This window comes from Bubalus kerabau, chromosome 1, assembly GCF_029407905.1.
Source record: "Bubalus kerabau isolate K-KA32 ecotype Philippines breed swamp buffalo chromosome 1, PCC_UOA_SB_1v2, whole genome shotgun sequence".
NCBI lineage: Eukaryota > Metazoa > Chordata > Mammalia > Artiodactyla > Bovidae > Bubalus > Bubalus kerabau.
This window is the reverse complement of record NC_073624.1, coordinates 129,344,615-129,367,776: the sequence shown is the minus strand read 5'-3', so window position 1 is coordinate 129,367,776 and position 23,162 is coordinate 129,344,615. Positions and strand designations below refer to the sequence as shown.

Genomic DNA, 23,162 nt, shown 5'->3' with positions numbered 1-23,162 from the left:
TATTTCTGAACTTGACAGACTCAACTCCTGCTAGAAGTTTGGCTCTTTAGCTGCTCCTGAGTCTGTGGAAAGCCCCATCCATCCCACAGTTAGTCTTTTACAGGGTTCCCACCTGCCCAGGGCAGACCTGCCCAAAGAGCCTGGACAGGGAGGCAAGCCAAGGCCCTGGATGGAGCAGTAGGTGCGGTGACTTGGGACTGAACAGCCTGGAGGGGGATTGTCAGATTAAGGAGAAAGGAATGCAAGAAATGGACAAAGCCATTTTATCTTGCTGTGTTCCCTCCACCACAAATCTCAATTATGTAAAATGATCCTGAATAGTTCCTTCTTGTTCTCAGTTTGTTTGTTTAGTTGTGTGTGTGTTAAATTGCAGAGCTGTTAAAGCAGTATATTCCTATGCAGTGAAAGCATAAGAAGAGATATTTTCATCAGGTTTCTTCTTCCTTCTTTCTCAGGCAAGCTTGCCTCTTAACTCTCCATGGAAAATATCTGTGTTTTAAAATAATTGGGAAAAGGAAATGCTAATGTTTCCCTAATTGTACTTTATAGAGTCATCAATGTCAGGAAGTTTTTCCTTAAATTACATCCAGATTCCCTTGCTGATGTCAAAGATTATTTCCTTTACTTTTATCTTCAGAGTCAGTGGCTCCCAGCTGTCTCTCTTCCCAGTGCAGAAAGTTTGGGGTTGATAAACCATAAAGGTTATTTCCCTTCAGTGTATTTTCTGCATGCTTAATCTTCCTGTGAACTTCATATATGTTTGAGAGTGGTACCTTTTAAAATCTTTTTTATTTTTAATTTTTTTATTTTAAACTTCTTATTTTATATTGGAGTATAACAACTTTTGTGATAGTTTCATTTGGACAGCAAAGGAGCTCAGCCATACATATACATGTATCCATTCTCCCCTAGACTCCCCTCCCATCCTGGCTGCCACATAACACTGAGCAGTTTCCTGTGCTATCCAGTAGGTCCTTGTTGGTTATCCATGTTAAATATAGCAGTGTGTACATGTCAATCCCAAACTATCCTTCGCCCCTGGTAACCATAAATTCATTCTCTAAGTCTGTGAGTTAGAATGGTACCTTTAGAATTAACCTAGCCGTGTACATTCTGTAGCATACCCAGGCCATGCTTGAATGCAGGTTCATACAGCCTTGAAGAATTATACCCTTGCATGACTTGGAATATGCTCTTCCCAAGTTCATTCCTTTGCAACCAAGCTCTTTAGGCAGGCCTTTAGAAATCTGCCTCTGAGCCCCTCTCAAATAACTTCTTCCTTTGGGCTATCACCCTACCATGTGTTATAACAAACCCTAAAACAGACAGTTATCTAAAAAGATGTCCAACACTACTGAATGGCAGAGATACAATAATGAAACAATCTCGAAAGCTGGGAACTTCTATCAGTTATAGTGATACCCAGCCTTTTGAAATGGGAAGTCATGAGATGTCCACACACTTTGCACAGTTGGCTGTAGAAGTGTTTAGGGTGATACAGTGCACTGAAGTAGGGGCTTGGTCCCGATCTTGCCACTTTGAGTGAGTCTCTTCCATTCTCTCTATTTTATTATTTGATTTGTAATTTGAAGGGATGATATTCTCACTTAAGAAGACCTCTTCCAAATAGAAAATAATCTTTCCTAAAGATGGCATGGCTTTGCAAATGTTGGCATTCTAAATATGAAAATATAACTCGTGTATATCCAAGTAGTCTTTCTAGCCATGATTTCCTGAGAAATTTGCCTCCTATTTTATATATGATATAACTGCATCTGTTGAAAAAATGAACAAAGCGAAGAACTTGGAGCTTGAGGGTGTTGCCAGTAGAAAGCTTAGGGAGATCCAGGTGGTCTGTCTTTTTGCAGTCTGCCCAAGCTCAGGGGAGCCTAGGTTCTTTCTGGGAAGAGTTGCTTGAGGATCTGAGGTTGGGGTAGAAAATATGCACAGCCACACCTGGAATTTGAACTCCTTGCCAACCTTCATCTCACTCTGCTTCTTGGAAGAATAAATGTGCCACTCTAGCGTAATCTCATTTTTACATTGTTAAAGGAAATACTGTCCCTTCTGTCCTGTCCCTGTGGCCACAGAGCTGTTCATCTAACAAATGATCCTATCTCTTATGTCTTCTGCATTGTCAGGTGGCTTCTTTGCCCACCAGGTTCCTCTGTCCATGGAATTCTCCAGGCAAGAATACCGGAGTGGGTTGCCATTCCCTTCTCCAGGGGATCTCCCTGATCCAGGGATTGAACCCAGGTCTCCTGCGTTGCAGGCAGATTCTTTACCATCTGAGCCACCAGGGAAAGTCTTTACCACTAGCAGCACCCAAAAAGGAAACTGAGGCTTAAAAGGTTGCCCAGTATCTTTGTGCTAATAATCAGCAGAGTTGAGAGGGAACCGGCAGTCCTGCACCAGAGCCCATGCTTTTAACTAGTGCTCTGCACTGGGAAAAACCAACCTTCTGTGTTCTTGTAGATACCTAAATAAAATGATCCGGGCAGTTCCCTTCTTGGGTCTGCATCACAGAATAAGGAAGTAACGGTTGCTCAAATCCAGGGCATTGGTACCATACATATTTATTAAGGGCCTTTCAGGGCCTGGGCCCTGCACAGAGTGTTCAGAAAACACTGGAGTAAAACATGAGTCTCTGCTGTCAACGGGCTCGACCCAGTGGAGGGATCACAGATTAATCAAATGATCTTTATACAGACCTGTAGTGACAAGCTGAGATAAATTCTAAGAAGTAGAAGGAATGGGGGCAATGTCCCTCCCCTCTAACTCCACTGTTTCCCATTAGATATTTTTGCCTCCTGTTCTCTTGCCTACCGACTGCTAGTTTAGTAGCTAAAGAGGGAGAGTCCCTCAGTACTAGGAGCTGTCCTTTCACGTTTGCGCTGCAGAGATTTAATTAAGTAGAGAGTAAATGAGAGAAGAATTAGATAAGGGTATTGGGTGAATAAAAGTAGGTAAACTTAATTATTTAAGTATATTTAGTTTCACTTTAAATTATTGTCTGCAAAGACCATCCATCATGGGTGCCCTTTCTTTTCCAATTAATAAAAAACTAACATCAGCATACTACTTTGCAGCATGGAAGGCCGTTTCAAATATCATTAAGGCATTGCAGCGGTATTTCAGGATGTTATTGTCACCTTTTTACAGAAGCAGAAGCTGAACCACTAAGTCCCTTCCACAGAATCATTCATTCCAGGAAGTGATGAGCCTGGAATCCACTTCTGCTGACATATATTCCCCTGACTTGTTTCTCCTTGTTCCTTTCAGGGACCATTATTTTCATGGTCATGGTTACTAAATCCTTCTCATAGTGATTTTTTCCTTTTTGCATTCTTAATGGGCTGCATTTGAAAGGAAGCCCTCTGCCTTCACGAAATTGTGAATTAAACATGCAAAGAGGCAAGCACAGAGAAATCAGAGGGAGGAAGTGGCGTTTAGCAGGTTTCTCTTTTGGAAAACTTTTTGTCCATGTTTTTGTAACGACCAAGTATGAGATGAAAGAGGAGAAGGTGCAGGTGGGTGTCCAGAGCAGGGAGAGGAAGAGTATAGGTAAGGATGGCAGGGGTCAGCTCCATGCACCCCCTGTTCCCCCAGAGCCCAGCTTGGTCCTCCCAGAAGTCACTGCAGGGGAAGGACGGTATTCTCCGCATTTCTTCTGTGTGAGGCTCCACTTAAACGCCACTCTCTGGACTCATTGGAACCTCTGCTTTCTGCCCAGTGAGCACCCAGCACCAGGCACTTCCCTGTCCATTGCCTGTCACTCCTCATCACAATTACTTGTATTCTTCCCTCCCTCGACACCTGTGCTGTTCTCTGCAGAGTTGTGCTCCTTGGTGCCTGGCACCTGGAGGGTGGCCAATAAATGTTGGGTGAATGAACTTTCAAGAAAGACTAAAACTCCCAAGTTCCAGAATAAATTGTCTGTCATTGGGCGTGTGGTTGGAATGAAAAAAATTAGTTTTAAGGTCATGAGATATCTTTGCTCCGATAGTCTCTCATTTCTGTGGCATTTCACTGCCGGGCCCACATTTGATCTAAGCTACCTATTTTCTTCACCTTCTTTTCTTTCTTTCTTTTTTTAAAATCTATACAATGTTTTGTATATGTTTATTATTGAAATCCTTTCTGCCAAGGTGATATTGAAGGTAGTGAACTGCACAAGAATATTTCTTTTTCTTTTTTTTAATTGGAGGATATTTGCTTTACAGTGTAGTGCTACTTTCTGCTAAACAATGTGAATCAGCTTTAAATATACATATATCCCCTCCTTCTTGAGCCTCCCTCCCACTCACTCCCAGCCCCACCCTCTTTCCTTGTTGAAACATTTTTTTCACAGGGGTCATAGAAGAGGGATGAATGTAATCATGAAAACTGTAATTGTGTAGTCATTCTCTCAAGGATGGGTTGATGTGGTAACATTGGTGCCAAGTACAGGTCAAGGGAGATGCAAACTGCCCCTTCCCAGGGAATCCTGAGAGGGCAAGTCCTACCCATGCCCACGAGTAACAGGACTAATATATCTTAAAAACTGATGTAGATGTGTATTAAAGATGGTTCTGATGCAAGGGGAGAGCTTCTATTTGTCTGGGAAGTCAGGGAGATTGCACCAACCAGGTGGGACTTTTTATACTGGGCACTGAAGCATGAATAGGAGTTCACCAGGCAGAGGGGAATGAACTTGGTTCCTTGTGGAAGAACTCTCTGGGCAGATGAAATGTTGTACATGAAGGTGGGGTGGTGGGGGCAGGAGGCAACACATCTTTATGGTTTTGCTGCTGTGACTCTCCTAAATCTGTGGAGGGAGGCTGAAGAGTTGAGCTTGGGCCAGATCCTAGTTGGCTTATTAGCTTCCTGTGGAGTAGATTATTTGGTAGGCAATAAGAATCTCTGAAAAATACTGATTGAGGGCAATCATGTGACTGATTTGCATTTTATGGGAGGAGGTCCACTCTTTTATTACAAGGGGGATGAATCATGGGGTCAATGGAGTGAGGAGTGTTGTGGGGAGGGATGTGGAGACCATCGTTAGATCTTCCCATTATGAAGTGGTTAACAATAGCCCTGGAATGAGGCAATGGACAGCTGACCCAGTTGGATGCAATGAAAGGAAAGGACCAATTGAGGGTGTGTTGCAAGGTGCATCGATAACACATTAGGACCAGCTGACTGTGGATAGAAGGAGAGGGAACAGCCCAAGACAGTCTGGCACAGAGCACTGAGTACCAGTCACCAAGTACAGCTTGCACTGAACCTCTCATAACCAACAACTTTTAAAAATGGCCAGGTGTATAGAAAAGTACCCTTGCAGCAACCCTTGTGTATGTGTTATTTTCTGACGAACAGCAAGCTAACAGTGTTCAGAGATGTAAAGTAACTTAACCAAGGCCACACAGCTCATCCCTGGCAGGACTAGGATCCAAATCCATGTCGGATCACCTTGAAGCCTGTGCTGTGAGGAGATGCCCCACGTGACAGAAGCAGTGGCAGGTCAGGAGCCTCCTACAAGGCTGATGGGGGCACTGGAGGAGAGGAGAGAGCACCCTGGCTTTGCAGGGTAACTGAGGGGGGGAACCTTTGCATTTTTATTTTACTTTATTGACAGTTAGTTGAACAGCTACTTTATTGACAGCTAGTTGGTTTACAATATCATGTTAGTTTCATAAAGATGTCAGCAACCTCTTCATCTTTATAGGCAGGGCAGTTTTTGTTCAGTTGCTAAGTCATATCAGACGCTTTGCAGCCGCATGAACTGCAGCATAGCAGGCTTCCCTGTCCTTCACTATTGCCCTGAGTCTGCTCAAACTCATGTCCATTGAGTCAGTGATGCCATCCAACCAGGCAGGGCAGTAGGGACCAATTAAAAAAAAGAAAACTACAGACCAGTATCACTGATGAACATAGATGCAAAAGTCCTTAACAAAATTCTAGCAAACAGAATCCAACAACATATTAAAAAGATAATACATCATGACCAAGTGGGCTTTATCCCAGGGATGCAAGGATTCATCAATATTTGCAAATCAATCAATGTGATACACCACATTAACAAATTGAAAGATAAAAACCATATGATTATCTCAATAGATGCAGAGAAAGCCTTTGACAAAATTCAACATCCATTTATGATAAAAAAGCCTCCATAAAGCAGGCATAGAAGAAACATACTTCAACATAATAAAAGCCATATATGACAAACCCACAGCAAACATTATCCTCAATGGTGAAAAACTGAAAGCTTTTCCCCTAAAGTCAGGAACAAGACAAGGGTGCCCACTCTCACCACTACTATTCAACATAGTTTTGGAAGTTTTAGCCACAGCAATCAGAGAAGACAAAGAAATAAAAGGAATCCAGATTGGAAAAGAAGAAGTAAAACTCTCACTGTTTACAGATGACATGATCCTCTACATAGAAAACCCTAAAGACACCACCAGAAAATTACTACAGCTAATCAATGAATATAGTCAAGTTGCAGGATATAAAATTAACACACAGAAATCCCTTGCATTCCTATACACTAACAAAGAGAAAACAGAAAGAGAAATTAAGGAAACATTTCCATTCACTATTGCAACACAAAGAATAAGATCAGATCAGATCAGTGGCTCAGTCGTGTCCGACTCTTTGCGACCCCATGAATCGCAGCACGCCAGGCCTCCCTGTCCATCACCAACTCCCGGAGTTCACTCAGACTCATGTCCATCGAGTCAATGATGCCATGCAGCCATCTCATCCTCTGTCGTCCCCTTCTCCTCCTGCCCCCAATCCCTCCCAGCATCAGAGTCTTTTCCAATGAGTCAACTCTTCGCATGAGGTGGCCAAAGTACTGGAGTTTCAGCTTTAGCCTCATTCCTTCCAAAGAAATCCCAGGGCTGATCTCCTTCAGAATGGACTGGTTGGATCTCCTTGCAGCCCAAGGGACTCTCAAGAGTCTTCTCCAACACCACAGTTCAAAAGCATCAATTCTTCGGTGCTCAGCCTTCTTCACAGTCCAACTCTCACATCCATACATGACCACAGGAAAAACCATAGAGGAATAAATCTACCTAAAGAAACAAAAGACCTATATATAGAAAACTATAAACACCGGTGAAAGAAATCAAAGATGACACAAATAGATGGAGAAATATACCATGTTCATGGATCGGAAGAATCAATATAGTGAAAATGAGTATACTACCCAAAGCAATTTATAGATTCAATGCAACCCCTATCAAGCTACCAACAGTATTTTTCAGAGAACTAGAACAAATAATTTCACAATTTTTATGGAAATACAAAAAACTTCAAGTAGCCAAGGCAGTCTTGAGAAAGAAGGGAATTGGAGAAATCAACCTGCCTGACTTCAGGCTATACTACAAAGCTACAGTCATCAAGACAGTATGGTACTGGCACAAAGACAGAAATATAGATCAATGGAACAAAATAGAAAGCCCAGAGATAAATCTATGCACCTATGGACACCTTATTTTTGACAAAGGAGGCAAGAATATGCAATGGAGAAAAGACAATCTCTTTAATAAGTGGTGCTGAGAAAACTGGTGAACCACCTGTAGAAGAATGAAACTAGAACACTTTCTAACACTATAGACAAAAATAAACTCAAAATGGATTAAAGATCTAAATGTAAGACCAGAAACTATAAAACTTCTAGAGGAGAACATAGGCAAAACACTCTGACATAAATCACACAGGATCCTCTATGACCCACCTCCCAGAGTAATGGAAATAAAAGCAAAAATAAACAAATGGGACCTAATTAAGCTTAAAAGCTTTTGCACAACAAAGGAAACTATAAGCAAGGCAAAAAGACAGCCTTCAGAATGGGAGAAAAAAATAGCAGATGAAGCAACTAACAAAAAATTAATCTCAAAAATATACAAGCAACTCCTGCAGCTCAATTCCAGAAAAATAAATGACCCAATCAAAAAATGGGCCAAAGAACTACACAGACATTTCTCCAAAGAAGACATACAGATGGCTAACAAACACATGAAAAGATGCTCAACATCACTCATGATCAGAGCAATGCAAATCAAAACCACAATGAGGTCAGAATGGCTGCCATCAAAAAGCCTACAAGCAGTAAATGCTGGAGAGGATGTGGAGAAAAGGGAACCCCCTTACACTGTTGGTGGGAATGCAAAGTAGTAGAGCCACTATGGAGAACAGTGTGGAGATTCCTTAAAAAAAACTGGAAATAGAACTGCCATACAACCCAGCAATCCCACTGCTGGGCATACACAACTGAGGAAACCAGAATTGAAAGAGACACGTGTAACCCAATGTCATCGCAGCACTGTTTATAATAGCCAGGACATGGAAGCAACCTAGACGTCCATCAGCAGATGAATGGATAAGAAAGCTGTGGTACATATACACAATGGAGTATTACTCAGCTATTAAAGAGAATGCATTTGAATCAGTTCTAATGAGGTAGATGAAACTGGAGCCTATTATACAGACTGAAGTAAGTCAGAAAGAAAAACACTAATACAGTATATTAATGCATATATATGGAATTTAGAAAGATGGTAACGATGACCCTATATGCAAGACAGCAAAAGAGACACAGATGTAAAGAAAAAACTTTTGGACTCTGTGGGAGAAGGCAAGGATGGGATGATTTGAGAGAATAGCATTGAAACATGTATATTACCATATGTGAAATAGATTGTCAGTCCAGGTTCAATGCATGGGACAGGGTGCTCAGGGCCAGTGCACTGGGATGACCCTGAGGGATGGGATGGGGAGAGAGGTGGGAGGGGGGTTCAGGATGGGGAACACATGTACACCTATGGCTGATTCATGTCAATGTATGGCAAAAGCCAGTACAATTTTGTAAACTAATTAGCCTCCAATTAAAATAAATAAATGCATTTTAAAAAGAGAGGATGTCTGTCCTCCATGTCAGGGATGTATGTGGACTAAGAGGAAGACTTCATAGGCATGAAGAGTGGGTCAGCCTGAGAAAGAAGCAAGTACCCCATTTCTGGGCATGGGAAGAGAGGGGTGAGAGGGCGCTTTGCTGACTCCAAAGGGAAGAGAAGAGGAAGGCAGAGAATGCTTTTCTCACTGCTCTGGAATTTGTTGGCAAAATTGATGGGAAGAATCAGGAAAATAACAGATGAAGCCCTGGAGCTTTGAGGACCCCAGAGACTCCCTGTGCCAGCCCTGAAAACACTGATCTGAGAGCTTGGAGGAGCCCTTGGTGGAGACTGGACACCTGGAGGTGGGTCAGTGCCCTGCCTTGCCTCCTGACTGCTCCGCTACAGCTCTGCAGCCCCCGAGAGGCTGGGTGCCTTCAGTTCCTTCTAGATGCTGCTCTCCAGGTGCCGGACCTTGGCTGGGGCAGAGACAGAAGGAATGCATTTTAATGTCTAGAAGGGAGAGACCTGTGAAACTGAAACCCCTCTCTGTACCCAGTATAACATTAACCCCTTCAGCCCATCTGAGTAGTTACAAGTATAATTTGAGCACACTTGACTCAGTCACTTGTATTTTTGATTTTAAGTAAAATGAACAATTTGTCCTTGTCAAATAACGCACTCTGTGAGTTAAGGGATCAAAATCTTAAGGGAGCAGTCTTGGAGTCTTTTCCTCGGTCCAGCTTTTGGAAGCCATCGGCAGATTCTCTTGGAGGCTGAAAAGGCTGAATATACAGAGGTTTCCTTCCTTGTGTAAAAGACATGATGCTTCTATCAGGAAGGAGACCTCCGTCCCAGATCACCGTGCTGCTCACAATGGGAACACATATTCCCCACGTCTCTTCTTTGCCCTGGGTGCAGTGCCTCAGTTATTGGCATCTGGGCTGATAATCCAATTAATTGTGAAGTATCTTGCTGTTTTCCTTTCGAGCCATTTTTTTCTTCACTGAGGCTCAGTCCACTAGTTGATTTGGTTTCTTATGCCATATTGACACATCCACAGGAGACACAGATTTAATCCCTGGGTTGGGAAGATCCCCTGGAGGAGGATCTTGGCAACCCACTCCAGTATTCTTTCTTGCAGAATCCCATGGGCAGAGGAGCCTGGTGTGCTACAGTCCATAGGGTCACAAAGAATTGAGCATGACTGAAGTGACTGAGTTCACATGCACTCCCTCCCTTTTAAACCATTGATTAAATAAATATTAATAAATATAATCTCTATAGTTATTAAGTATTGTATTGAATTCAAAAGCAGCAACATGTGATTAATGTTCCATCTTATAAAAATCCTGTACTTAATTTCAGAAAAGATGAAGTTAATATATTCTTATAGATGTGTACAATTTCTTTGAAATGCCCCCTCAAAATCAATGCTGGTACATTCACAGGCAAGATTTCCAGGAGCCATCAGGTGCTTGCCTGTCCACTGGTGGGAATGATCCCAGAGCACCATGTCTATCCAGCTGGACCTTGGTGGGGCCGGCTATGTATGTTCTGGAATGCGATCCTGCTCTTCCACACCCAGCCGTGGAATGACTTGGCTCTCTGATCTTTTGCTCAGGAACCCTGGAGCACGCAGCACATCCCGGCGCTGTTCTCAGCTTTCTGTGGCCTCTTAGTTGCACTTTCCTACCATCTGAGCAGGCAGAGCAGCGACCCCTCTGTGCTCCTGTGAGTAACACACACACGCACACACACACACACATACACACACACGTGTGTGCACACACACACACATACACACAGAGCTGTCCACTAGCCCTGCAGCCTCACCCTCTCATCCAGTGCTCAGGGTGCTTGAATTCTTTCCCTGTTAAACCGGCCGGTCCCTGGGTGATGGTGGGAGAAACCCCAGACTAACCAGAAATGAATGAAAACCAGAGGTCAAGTTCAAGGACACACCTGGCCTTGGTGCTTTTGGAGTAAAACTCACAAATCCAGGGATAGATGTCCTCTTGTACCCGGGCACTGTCTTTGACCTTCCCTTGGGGAGTTGTATGAGAGGCACCAACCTTGACAAGTAGTCTCTCTGGGTCCATGAAGTGGCATCACTGCCTTTATGCCAGGGCTATAAAGTCTACTCTGGGGAGACTAGACTTGCATCTCTAGAAGGAAAGGTTTTGTTTTGTTGCTTTTTGTTCTTAGTATGGCCAGTGCCCTCTGGATTTAAAGTGAAGTCTGTGCCAAAGTTTTAAAATGTGTTTAATAATAACCCTTAGTTACTAGAAAATATACCTTCAAATCTTTCCTTTCTTTGTATTTTTTAAGTCTTTGATAAATATGCACTTTGGACCTGAAAACCCTTCAGGTGATGCCATCATTTCGGGTACCAGTCAATCAATTCAGTGAGGTATCAACCATCTCATTTGACCACATTTACAGGAGATGCAGAGACCTAGATTCGATCCCTGGATAGGGAAGATCCCCTGGGGAAGGAAATGGCACACCCACTCTAGTGTTCTTGCCTAGAGAATTCCATGGACAGAAGAGCCTGGTGGGCTACAGTTCATGGAGTCACAAAGACTTGGACACGACTGAGGGACTAACACAAGGGAGATACTGACTTAAGTTATAAAAACGGATATAAGTGTTTTGGGGGAGCAGAAAAAAATGATAATTTTAGGCTGTCAGGTGCAGCAAGATGAAAGATGTGGAAAATCGGAAAATTTAAATATTGTTTGCCCAGATTTTCTTAACAAATATTTTACCATATTGAGGGCTGGCTGAAATAAAGAATCTCTGTGAGCTTAGCTAGCTCAAGTTGGTCAATGGTACCCATACCTGCTGTGGACAGCTTTAATCTGGATGGAATTTGAAAATCCACCCATTGTCTTTATGATCACCTGCACACACTCCTCTTTTTCTACACTGTGAACAATTTAAAGGAGAGAATACTGGCTTTTTCCTTTGTGAGTGTGAGATCAAAGGTGAAGCTGTTTCCCTCAGACTTTGAAATAGGCACATCTTTTTTTTAGACTAGAGCAGTATTTCTTGAATTTTAATATGATGGGAATCACCTGAGGATCCTGTTACACTGCAGAATCTGATTCAGGTCTAGAGTTGGGCCCGAGATTCTGTATTTTTTTTAAGGGACATATTTTGAAAAGTAAAACCTGTGTATTTTTTCCATTTTCAGGTCCTTTATTCACTGCAAATTGTTTCAAAAATTTTTACATCAAAATCTAGAAGAGTTAGCTTCAGACCCTCTGCCCATGAAGATGAAAGATTCCGTGGTAAGACATTTGTGCTGTGTAATGTATGAGGGAGCATCGCTTGGCTTGGTGTGAAGTAAACTGTTGAGCTGCCTGCTCAAGGAAGGCAGATGCTGTGCACACCTGCCACAGGTATTCACTTGATCTAATGCAATTTGCCTGTATATTCAAATGATCCACCTTCAGACAGCTCCACGCACTACAGGCCCCAAATAGCAGGCAGCATGGGCATGAATAAAGCTTGCCCATTAAACGTTCAGCCAAACTGCAGTCCTCTCTGCATCTTCTGCCTCTGTCTCCTGCTGAATTCAAGGCATTCTTTCCTGTGTATTTTGATTCAAGGTTGACATCTGGGCATCCTTTGGGAGGGACCCTTGGGCTTTAGACTTATGGCTAGGATGTTGTGGGCTTCCCAGGTAGTAAAGAACCCACCTGCCAATGCAGGAGACATAAGAGACCTGGGTTCTATCCCTGGGTTTGGAAAATCCCCTGGAGGAGGGCATGGCAACCCACTCTAGTATTCTTGTCTGGAGAATCCCATGGACAGAGGAGCCAGGGTGGGCTATGTTCCATATGATTGCAGAGTCAGACGTGATTGAAGTGACAGCCTGCATGCTAGGATTTTGTGGAAGAGGCCGCCATATTGGTTGGAGCACAGAAGAGGAAAAGGAGGAGGAAATGAAGGAAGAAAGGAAATAAAGGCTGTAAAAGAATAATATTGCTTCTTTGTTCACCAGGGAAATGGCTTGGGGGCAGTTTCAGATACCCTTTGAGCAGGTGTATCTCTTTGGTATCAACTTACAAACCTTAATAGTTTGAAAAGCAAAGCTCATTGATTAGATAATCTCCAACTTGAGTACTGAGCTTGGAGAAGTCTGCTGCCTCCCAGTCTTGCTTTTCCTGTATGTGTTTTTTTTATTTGTTTTTTTCTTTAGGAATAACAGATCAAACGAAAACCATTTAATGGGATATTGATTGCAAGCTCCTCCAGCCAGGAGATGAATCTCATTTGTCCTGGTCTCTGGGCTCTAGTCCATGGGAGCGCAAAGAGTTGGACACAGCTTAGTGACTGAGCACGCACGCATGCACCACAGCACCAGTGCCTCAGGCCTAGTGGGGGCTCAGTGCATTCCACTGAATTTAGATGAGTTAAATTGCAATTCACCATTTTGAGACAATGTGCAAGAATTATAGCCAACACGATAGCATTTAAAAGAATTCATACTCAGACCTCTGTGCCTTTGGGTGTGGTTAGTGTTCAAGCTAAAGCATTGAGCATTGGTTACTTCAGGGAATCAAAACACAAATCACTTACTAGGAATAAGTGTTTGTTAATTATTGAATTTAACGTTTACTTCCAGTTTTATTGAGATGTAATTGACATTCAGCACTGTGTAATTGTGTCATTAATTTTAGGGCTGAGACACACTTAAAAGCAGGGGGTGAGGTGAAGCTTCCGGGACTGATGAGGTGCCAGCTGACAAAGAAAGAAGACACTTGACATCCAAATGTAGTGTCAACCAGACCTCTGTTATTTATATCAGGAAAATTATAGGCATGAGATCAAACTCACACTCCCAGATTAATTTCTATAGAAGTGATAGGGTGGCCTGAGTCAGCCCAAGAGTTTCCCATGGATATCTGTGAAATAACTACCCCCCCTTGGTTTCATGAATGATGACGATGTTTTCTGATTTATTGCAGTAAAATAATCTGTGAATTACAATGAAATCCAATGAGAAATTTGCCTAGCATACACAGATAGCATTTCATTAGTATGATTAGCTGTGACAGGTTAGGTGTTGCCTCACTTGATTTTAGTATTATTTGAAATGCTTTGTACAATGTAGAGCACATAACTTGTAGGTGATTTAATATGATGTGTGTGTTCATTTCTCTGAAAAGATTTCTCATCTAATTATAATATTTTAAAGGGACTTTCAGATTCAGCTTTTATAGTTTTTTGTGATGTAATACCATTTATTTCCTAGTGCAAGGAAATTTCCCTCTTGATTTTGTTTCTTTATGTCTCTCTCTGGCTGCCAACTATGGGGTTGCACAGAGTCGGACACGACTGAAGCGACTTAGCAGCAGCAGCTGGCTGTCTTATTCTCTTTCTCTTTCCCTATGCCTGTCTGTCTGTCTGTCTCTTTCTCTTCCTTACATTTTAGTTTATATGAGAAGTCCCTAGGAAACATGATATGCTCAGTTTTCCAGCCCTTCTTCCTATTCTGATTCACTTGCCCTGGGGAATCTACATGTTATGAGACTGTCCACCCAGGTGATTTTGATCAGGTGCCCTACAGGCTGCTTTAAGGGACATTGATCTAGAAATGGAGATACCCAGAGCTCTAGCAGTGGGTTTACTCCATATGAGCAACACAAGTTATGTTCACAAAGTTTATTACCAGAGTTCAGTAATTAATAAAATGTAAACTTTGCACGAGTGGTTTGCCTGGTTAGTCTTTTTCCGTATGCCTCGTTAGCATGGTCTTTCCATCTTTACCCTCATTTTCATCACTTTCAACACTTTTTCCCATCACATTCAGATTTGTTACTTTTATGACATCTAGAAACAACAAACAAAGTTATCTAAATTTTATGTGTGTTATCCAGATTACTTCTTTTAAACAATTGGTCGTATCATCTAGGTTTTTTGAGTCCAATGCTGTCTAAATCTGCTGGGTTTGTAGTGTTGGACCAGGGCTTCTTAAGTTTCTTTTTAAAGGTTTAGGGCATGAAGTGCTACATAAAATGCCACAGAGACTTTAAAATGTTCAGTGTACTGAGATCTAATGTACTTATTAGCTAAACACATATGGGTTCATCATTAAAATAGGCAACAAAACTCTGAGTGTTGTTTTAGAAGTTCTGGCAAGTATAGGTCCTGAAAGAGAAAAAAAAAAGTAGGTTATCGATATGTTATTATATGCATGCAAAATGCATAGAAAGCTTATGTCAACTATGATAAGAAAATTCATAAATACCACCAGAGACATAAAAAGTTAGAAAAGCAAAAGCATTTTAACACATTAGAGATAACCGTAGAACACATGATGAAAACATGATTGAACTCACAGTAGTAACAAAACATATCAATTGATAATAGAAATGATTTTAACAAGTAGTATCAGAAATAGAGAAAGCTACAGCAGTCTATTAAAATGTAAATGAAGGCTGAAAGTGGTGATAAACAGATATAACCTGATTTTTCATGAGAAGCCTGAAATTTATTAAATGTCAAATCTCTCTAATAAATTTATGGATTTAATATAGTTCAAAACAGTTCTAAAGGAATTCTATTCAAAACTTGGGGAAATAATTCTAAAGGTTCATTTAGAAGTATAGAAGTTAATAATAGTTTTAAAAATCTGAAAAAGAAGAATAAGAAAGGAATTTAGCACTTTGAGGTGTAAGAGTACATTATAAAGATTGAGTGATCAGAAAAAAATATGCGACTAATCCAAGATTAGAGGGTGGGATTAGTGAATCAGTTAAACACAGAGAGGTGACAAATTATTTATATGACTGTGTGATGTGAGAATTAAATGTCACAATCAAGAATTGATTATTGAATGTATGATACTAAGGTAGTTGTTTAGCAATGGGAAGGAAAAGAGAATTTTATGTGCTAATCCCTCTTTAAACACTAAAGTAAGTTAGAGAAAGGGGAAGAGAGATCAAATGAGACTTTTCCATCTCTGATATTATGGCAGGCTAAATTATTACAATCAGATCCTGTTGATTAATACTTAAAATTCTGAATAAAATATAAAAAACTCTTTTTTAGGAGGATGGGACTAACATATACACGCTACTCTATGTAAAACAGATAATAAATAAGGATCTACCATATAGCACAGGGAATGATACTCAATAATTTGTAATAATTTATAAGGGAAAAGAACCTGAAAATGAAGATTTATACTAAATAAAATCACTTTGTGGTACACCTGAAATTAATGTGACATTATAAATTAACTATATTTCAATAAAATAAAAGAAAAAAAATCTTTCTTAAGTGTGACTAAAAATTTGATGAAATAATAAGGAATTATTAAGTCAGATGAGTGAACAAGGGAACCTTCATATCTACCTAATCAGGGGACCTTGAGCCTCAGTTTTCAGCCCTCCAGCTGTGGGGAAGAGAAGTGAAAGCTTGCCAAGGTAGCCACAAAGGGGAGATCATTCACTCATCATGCTGGAACACCAAGCCCACTCTCAGCGGAAGGGTGAACCAGAAGGAATCTGTTCCACGCTCCGCTGTGCCAGGGGAATGCAAGCAAATTCTCTCCAGGATTGAACTTAACAGCAACAAAGTAATCATTTCCATGGATTTTCAATACCAATTCTAATATCTGAATTGTACAGTTCAGTTCAGTCGATCAGTTTTGTCTGACTCTTTGTGACCCAATAAATTGCAGCACGCCAGGCCTCCCTGTCCGTCACCAACTCCTGGAGTTCACTCAAACTCTTGTCCATCAAGTCGGTGATGCCATCCAGCCATCTCATCCTCTGTCGTCCCCTTCTCCTCCTGCCCCCAATCCCTCCCAGCATCAGAGTCTTTTTCAATGAGTCAACTCTTCGCATGAGGTGGCCAAAGTATTGGTGTTTCAGCTTTAGCTGTCCTTCCAAAGAACACCCAGGACTGATCTCCTTTAGAATGGACTGGGTGGATCTCCTTGCAGTCCAAGGGACTCTCAAAGAGTCTTCTCCAACACCATAGTTCAAAAGCATCAATTCTTCAGCGCTCAGCCTTCTTCACAGTCCAACTCTCACATCCATACATGACCACTGGAAAAACCATAGCCTTGACTAGACGGATCTTTGTTGGCAAAGTAATGTCTCTGCTTTTGAATATGCTATCTAGGTTGGTCATAACTTTCCTTCCAAGCAGTAAGCGTCTTTTAATTTCATTGCTGCAGTCACCATCTGTAGTGATTTTGGAGCCCCCAAAAATAAAGTCTGATACTGTTTCCACTGTTTCCCCATCTATTTCCCATGAAGTGATGGGACCGGATGCCATGATCTTAGTTTTCTGAATGTTGAGCTTTAAGCCAACTTTTCACTCTCCTCTTTTACTTTCATCAAGAGGCTTTTGAGTTCCTCTTCACTTTCTGTCATAAGGGTGGTGTCATCTGCATATCTGAGGTTATTGATATTTCTCCCAGCAATCTTGATTCCAGCTTGTGCTTCTTCCAGCCCATCGTTTCTCATGATGTACTCTGCATATAAATTACATAAGCAGGGTGACAATATACAGCCTTGACGTACTCCTTTTCCTATTTGGAACCAGTCTGTTGTTCCATGTCCAGTTCTAACTGTTGCTTCCTGACCTGCATACAGGTTTCTCAAGAGGCAGGTCAGGTGGTCTGGTATTCCCATCTCTTGGATAATTTCCCACAGTTTATTGTGATCCACCCAGTCAAAGGCGTTGGCATAGTCAATAAAGCAGAAATAGATGTTTTTCTGGAACTCTCTTGCTTTTTCCATGATCCAGTGGATATTGGCAATTTGATCTCTGGTTCCTCTGCCTTTTCTAAAACCAGCTTGAACATCAGGAAGTTCACGGTTCACATATTGCTGAAGCCTGGCTTGGAGAATTTTGAGCATTACTTTACTAGCGTGTGAGATGAGTGCAGTTGTGCGGTAGTTTGAGCATTCTTTGGCATTGCCTTTCTTTGGGATTGGAATGAAAACTGACCTTTTTCAGTCCTGTGGCCACTGCTGAGTTTTCCAAATTTGCTGGCATATTGAGTGCAGCACTTTCACAGCATCATCTTTCAGGATTTGAAGTAGCTCAACTGGAATTCCATCACCTCCGCTAGCTTTGTTCGTAGTGATGTTTTCTAAGGCCCACTTGACTTCACATTCCAGGATGTCTGGCTCTAGGTGAGTGATCACAGCATTGTGATTATCTGGGTCATAAAGATCTTTTTTGTATAGTTCTCCTGTGTATTCTTGCTACCTCTTCTTAATATCTTCTGCTTCTGTTAGGTCCATATCATTTCTGTCCTTTATCGAGCCCATCTTTGCATGAAATGTTCCCTTGGTACCTCTAATTTTCTTGAAGAGATCTCTAGTCTTTCCCATTCTGTTGTTTTCCTCTATTTCCTTGCACTGATCACTGAGGAAGGCTTTCTTATCTCTTCTTGCTATTCTTTGGAACTCTGCATTCAGATGCTTATATCTTTCCTTTTCTCCTTTGCTTTTCGCTTCTCTTCTTTCCACAGCTATTTGTGCGGCCTCCCCAGACAGCCATTTTGCTTTTTTGCATTTCTTTTCCATGGGGATGGTCCTGATCCCTGTCTCCTGTACAATGTCACGAACCTCCATCCATAGCTCATCAGGTACTCTATCAGATCTAGGCCCTTAAATCTATTTCTCACTTCCACTGTATAATCATAAGGGATTTGATTTAGGTCATACCTGACTGGTCTAGTGGTTTTCCCTACTTTCTTCAATTTCAGTCTGAATTTGGCAATAAGAGGTTCATGATCTGAGCCACAGTCAGCTCCTGGTCTTGTTTTTGCTGACTGTATAGAGCTTCTCCATCTTTGGCTGCAAAGAATATAATCAATCTGATTTTGGTGTTGACCATCTGGTGATGTCCATGTATAGAGTCTTCTCTTGTATTGTTGGAAGAGGGTGTTTGCTATGACCAGTGCATTTTCTTGGCAAAACTCTAGTAGTCTTTGCCCTGCTTCACTCCGTATTCCAAGGCCAAATTTGCCTGTTACTCTAGGTGTTTCTTGACTTCCTACTTTTGCATTCCAGTCCCCTATAATGAAAATGAAATCTTTTTTGGGTATTAGTTCTAAAAGGTCTTGTAGGTCTTCATAGAACCGTTCAATGTCAGCTTCTTCAGTGTTACTGGTTGGGGCATAGACTTGGATTACTGTGATATTGAATGGTTTGCCTTGGAAACGAACAGAGATCATTCTGTCTCTCATTCTGTACATTATAAATATACTTAAATTATTTGGAAAGTGCTTTTACATCATTTAACTGAATTAAAATGTAAAATCTATTTAGGAGCAAAGGAAGAAAGTAAATGCAGAAGAGGCCTCTGTCTGGCCTAGGCTGTGCACACATTAAAATACAAGCCATGGCAAAGCCCAGTGGAGATTATTAGCACTTTACCCGTCTTTATTAGACCTGGGCATCTCGCATCTGATCTGCAATTGTCAAGAAGAATTTTATGCTTCTTACACGTGTAAAAAATCTTCTCTCCCTGGCTAGTGGATAGGGGCATGCTGCTGCTAAGTTGCTTCAGTCGTGTCTGACTCTGTGCGACCCCATAGACAGCAGCCCACCAGGCTCCCCCATCCCTGGGATTCTCCAGGCAAGAACACTGGAGTGGGTTGCCATTTCCTTCTCCAATGCATGAAAGTGAAAAGTGAAAGTGAAGTCACTCAGTCGTGTCCAACCCTCAGCGACCCCATGGACTGCAGCCTTCCAGGCTCCTCCGTCCATGGGATTTTCCAGGCAAGAGTACTGGAGTGGGGTGCCATTGCCTTCTCATGGCAGACTGCATTTCCTCTTGCCCCCTTCTGCCTTAGTTTCCCTGATATTCCCCACATGGGAGGTGCTAAACGGTCCATCCAACGTGTGCCATTGGGAATAGATCAGGTAAGTGACGGTCTGAAGATGTAGTGTATCCAGGGGTTAAGATCCTGTCACCCGATTTACCTGGCGACCCAAGGTTGCTGAGAGAAGCACAGAAGAGCAAACTGTACAGTTGTTTTGTATTTACAGAAGGATATCTTAAAATCGGATCTCATCATCTGCTCGGTGGCTGCTGTTCTGTCCTTTGCCGTCAGTGCCAGCACTGTGTTCCTGTCCTTGCGAGTATGTATCCATTTGGCTTTGCACTCTTCCCCTCTCCTCATTGTCTGTAATAAGCAGAGCCCACTGTGCAGCTCCAGGCTATTGATAGGTTAGTGGAGCCAGAGAAAGAATAGAAAAGAACAGAGAGCATGGAGGAATATATCCAGGTGTGTTGAGTTATGTCTGAGATGAGTTTTGGGCCACAACACAGAGTTGATCCAGATGTTTTACCCTTACTGTTTCCCATCCAGGGAATTGTTTGGTTAGCATATCTTGTAGAATCCACCATGAGGATGGTCAACAGTCATAAGACAGGATCACAGCTCGCTGCTAAGAGTGGAGAAGGGAGGACTCACCAAATCAGGAATGAGATGGAAGTCACAGAGCCAAAAAGATTATCGGAACATAATTTTCAGTTGGAAAAACAACAGTATAGTGAGCCAGATGGGATTTTTTGGCTAGAGGTTCTTGCGGACAGTTGCTGTCTCACTTTTCTATCAGAGAAGAAAAGTCTGTTAGCTAAATTTGTTATTCTCCATCTCATCTTTAAAAAAAATAACAACAAGCAAGAAAAAGTATTCTAATGGGCAGAATACCTCAGCCTCTTGTGCACTCCATCTTGGTGGTTCTCAACGCAGAGACCAGTTTCAAGGGCTATGGGAGAAATTTTCAGAGGCCTGAAGCAAGAGCTGAGTTTAGCTGTGTGTGCTTTAGGAGGAGCAGGGAAGGTTCTGGATTGTTGACAGGCATCCTTCCCCACACTCCCAGCTACACACTGACTCTTATCTTCTGTTGCAGCCCTTTCTCAGCATTGTGCTCTTCGCCCTGGCTGGAGCCGTGGGGTTTGTAACCCACTACCTGCTCCCCCAGCTGCGCAAGCATCACCCGTGGATGTGGATTTCACACCCCATCCTTAAAAACAGAGAGTATCAGCAACGGGAAGTGAGAGGTGAGTAAGGGATCCCTCATACAAATAGGGTGTGGTGAGAGGTCTGCTTTATACTGAGAGTGTGCACAGCTGTGCAAATGCACTTAATGCTGTGGAAATGTACCCTTAAATATGGTGATGTACAGATTACTTTATGTGTGTGTATATGTTGTGTTAGTCACTCAGTTGTGTCCGACTTTTTGCAACCCAGTGGACTGTAGCCTGCCAGTCTTCTCTATCCGTGGGATTCTCTCCAGGCGAGAATACTAGAGTGGGTTGCCATTCCCTTTTCTAGGGGATCATCCCGACCCAGGGATCAAACCTAGGTCTCCTGCATTGCAGACAAATTCTTTACCATCTGAACCACCAGGGAAGTGTGTATTTCACTACAGTAGATAAAGGAGAGCCTGTGTACCTGAAGTGTACAGTAATGTTCCCAGAACAAGAAAGTTGATGTGGGGTGAATTAGAAGTCTGTTTTATGAAAATGATTGGTTGTTATTATTGAGGAAAATTTCATTTATATCATTCAGAGCTGAACATTATACTGTTCCACTTTCAGCTGATGGGGGACCAAGAATAGCATCACTCAACTTGCCTTGTCATCTTCCACAAAACCAGAGATGGGATGTAGCAGAGGCTGACCTTTGAATTTTGATCCATGAACCCTTGAAATTTTGTTGAATTTGCAGTGCTCACCTAGAACTAGACCCACAGCCCGACCTGGACTTGACTGAGCAGTTTCCATGGCTGACTCTGGCCACCATTAAGTAACAGCCTGGTCATAACATTAAGTAATGACCCTAACAGTGTTTGAGCTTCTAAGTAAAAAAGTCAGAAATTTCCCTGTTAGGTCTCTCCAGGCTCTGATTGAACAGATGGCAGATGGATTGATTTATCCCCATTTTCAGACATATTGGGCACAGTTTATAGCTATAGTTTGTAATTAACCCATGATGCTAAGTCCATCATGGGTTGCTAGATGCACAGAACCATCTAGCTCACTGTAATTTCTCCATTGTTAAATGAGTCATCTAGTCATCTCCACCTTCAGACATGAGGGTATATGAATAACAGCAAGCTTTGCTGACTCAAACTCATAGTTTTCTGACTCAAGGTTTGCTGGACTCCACCAGGTTTGTCATCAATAACTCCAGTAGACTAGTACTGAAATGATTTAGTGTTGTTTTGAAGACTCTGAAGAACTCAGGTACCACAGTCCCTTATGTTTCCATTGCGGAAAGAATTTAGCAAAAGGCAAAGAGATAAGAAGTGGTTTATTAGAATAGGATGCTTGTGAGGGTTACAGGTGAGTAGGCGAGAGGATGCCATGGCCAGAACTTACTGGGCTACAGTTTTAAAGTCAAAGGAAAAGTGGAGAGGGTAGAAGATCTTCTTTGTTATTCTTGAGTAGATGCCATGCTTCCATCATCAGTTCCTCCCGCAGGTTGGGCAGGGGAGTTTTCTTGTCCCTACTAGGAACACAAATGATTGCTTTTTGTATGTACAGAGAGCATGGCCTAACTTTCTGAGCTCCCTGGGCAGGCTGTGGGTCTCAGGCCTCCATTGTTTTATTGTCTGGGGGCAAGTCTCATGATTCTGTTGCATGGTTTTGTTGCTGAACAAGCCTGCTTGGTTTTGTGGTTAAGCAAACCTGCGTTCTTGAGTGATCGTTAATTTACAGGGGTCTCCCATATTTTTTTACTTACAATCCCCTAGTGAGATGAACCATTTAAGTACCCACTTCATCCCTTCACTCTTTTCCTATCAGTATGACCAAAGTAAAAGGACAGAGGGGAATTAATTTAAGAAGAAATAAATAATCACTTATGATGCTGCCAGGAATAGAGACCATGTCTGAGTGGCTGCCAGCAGCTGCCTTAACTTGAAACAGTGGCTTCAATAAAACGGGGTTTGCTTAGAGGAGAGACATGGCCTAAGGGACCTGCTGCCAGCGTGGGGTTTAGAAGGCGGTGCAGGCAGCTCAGACTGTCCTGCCTTTGGGCGTTTGTTATTCCCACATACAGCATCAGTGGCTCGCCAGAGATCAAGCGGCATAATACGGATTTTAAATGCTGTGTTCAATCTTGTGTGCTGCTGCTGCTACATAAATGCAAATTATTATCAGTAATATAAAAATTGAAGGAAGATGAGCTCAGAGTAGGTGCAGTTGATAATGGTCAGCTCACGTTACGTCCACCTAGATGGAAAGTGAAGGAAGGCAGCAGCGTTGGTCACTCAGTCATGT

At 42.1% G+C, this 23,162-nt stretch overlaps 1 protein-coding gene across 1 annotated transcript in view; it reads left to right on the top strand.

Moving 5' to 3' along the window:
- Positions 1-23,162, top strand: part of PCNX2 (pecanex 2) — a 299,231-nt gene that overhangs the window by 111,301 nt on the left and 164,768 nt on the right. Inside the window, exons 16-19 of the mRNA XM_055588352.1 lie at positions 10,507-10,616; positions 12,082-12,178; positions 19,916-20,008; positions 20,786-20,936. Of these exons, the coding sequence (XP_055444327.1) occupies positions 10,507-10,616; positions 12,082-12,178; positions 19,916-20,008; positions 20,786-20,936 (451 nt within the window). The remainder of the gene's footprint in view (positions 1-10,506; positions 10,617-12,081; positions 12,179-19,915; positions 20,009-20,785; positions 20,937-23,162) is intronic.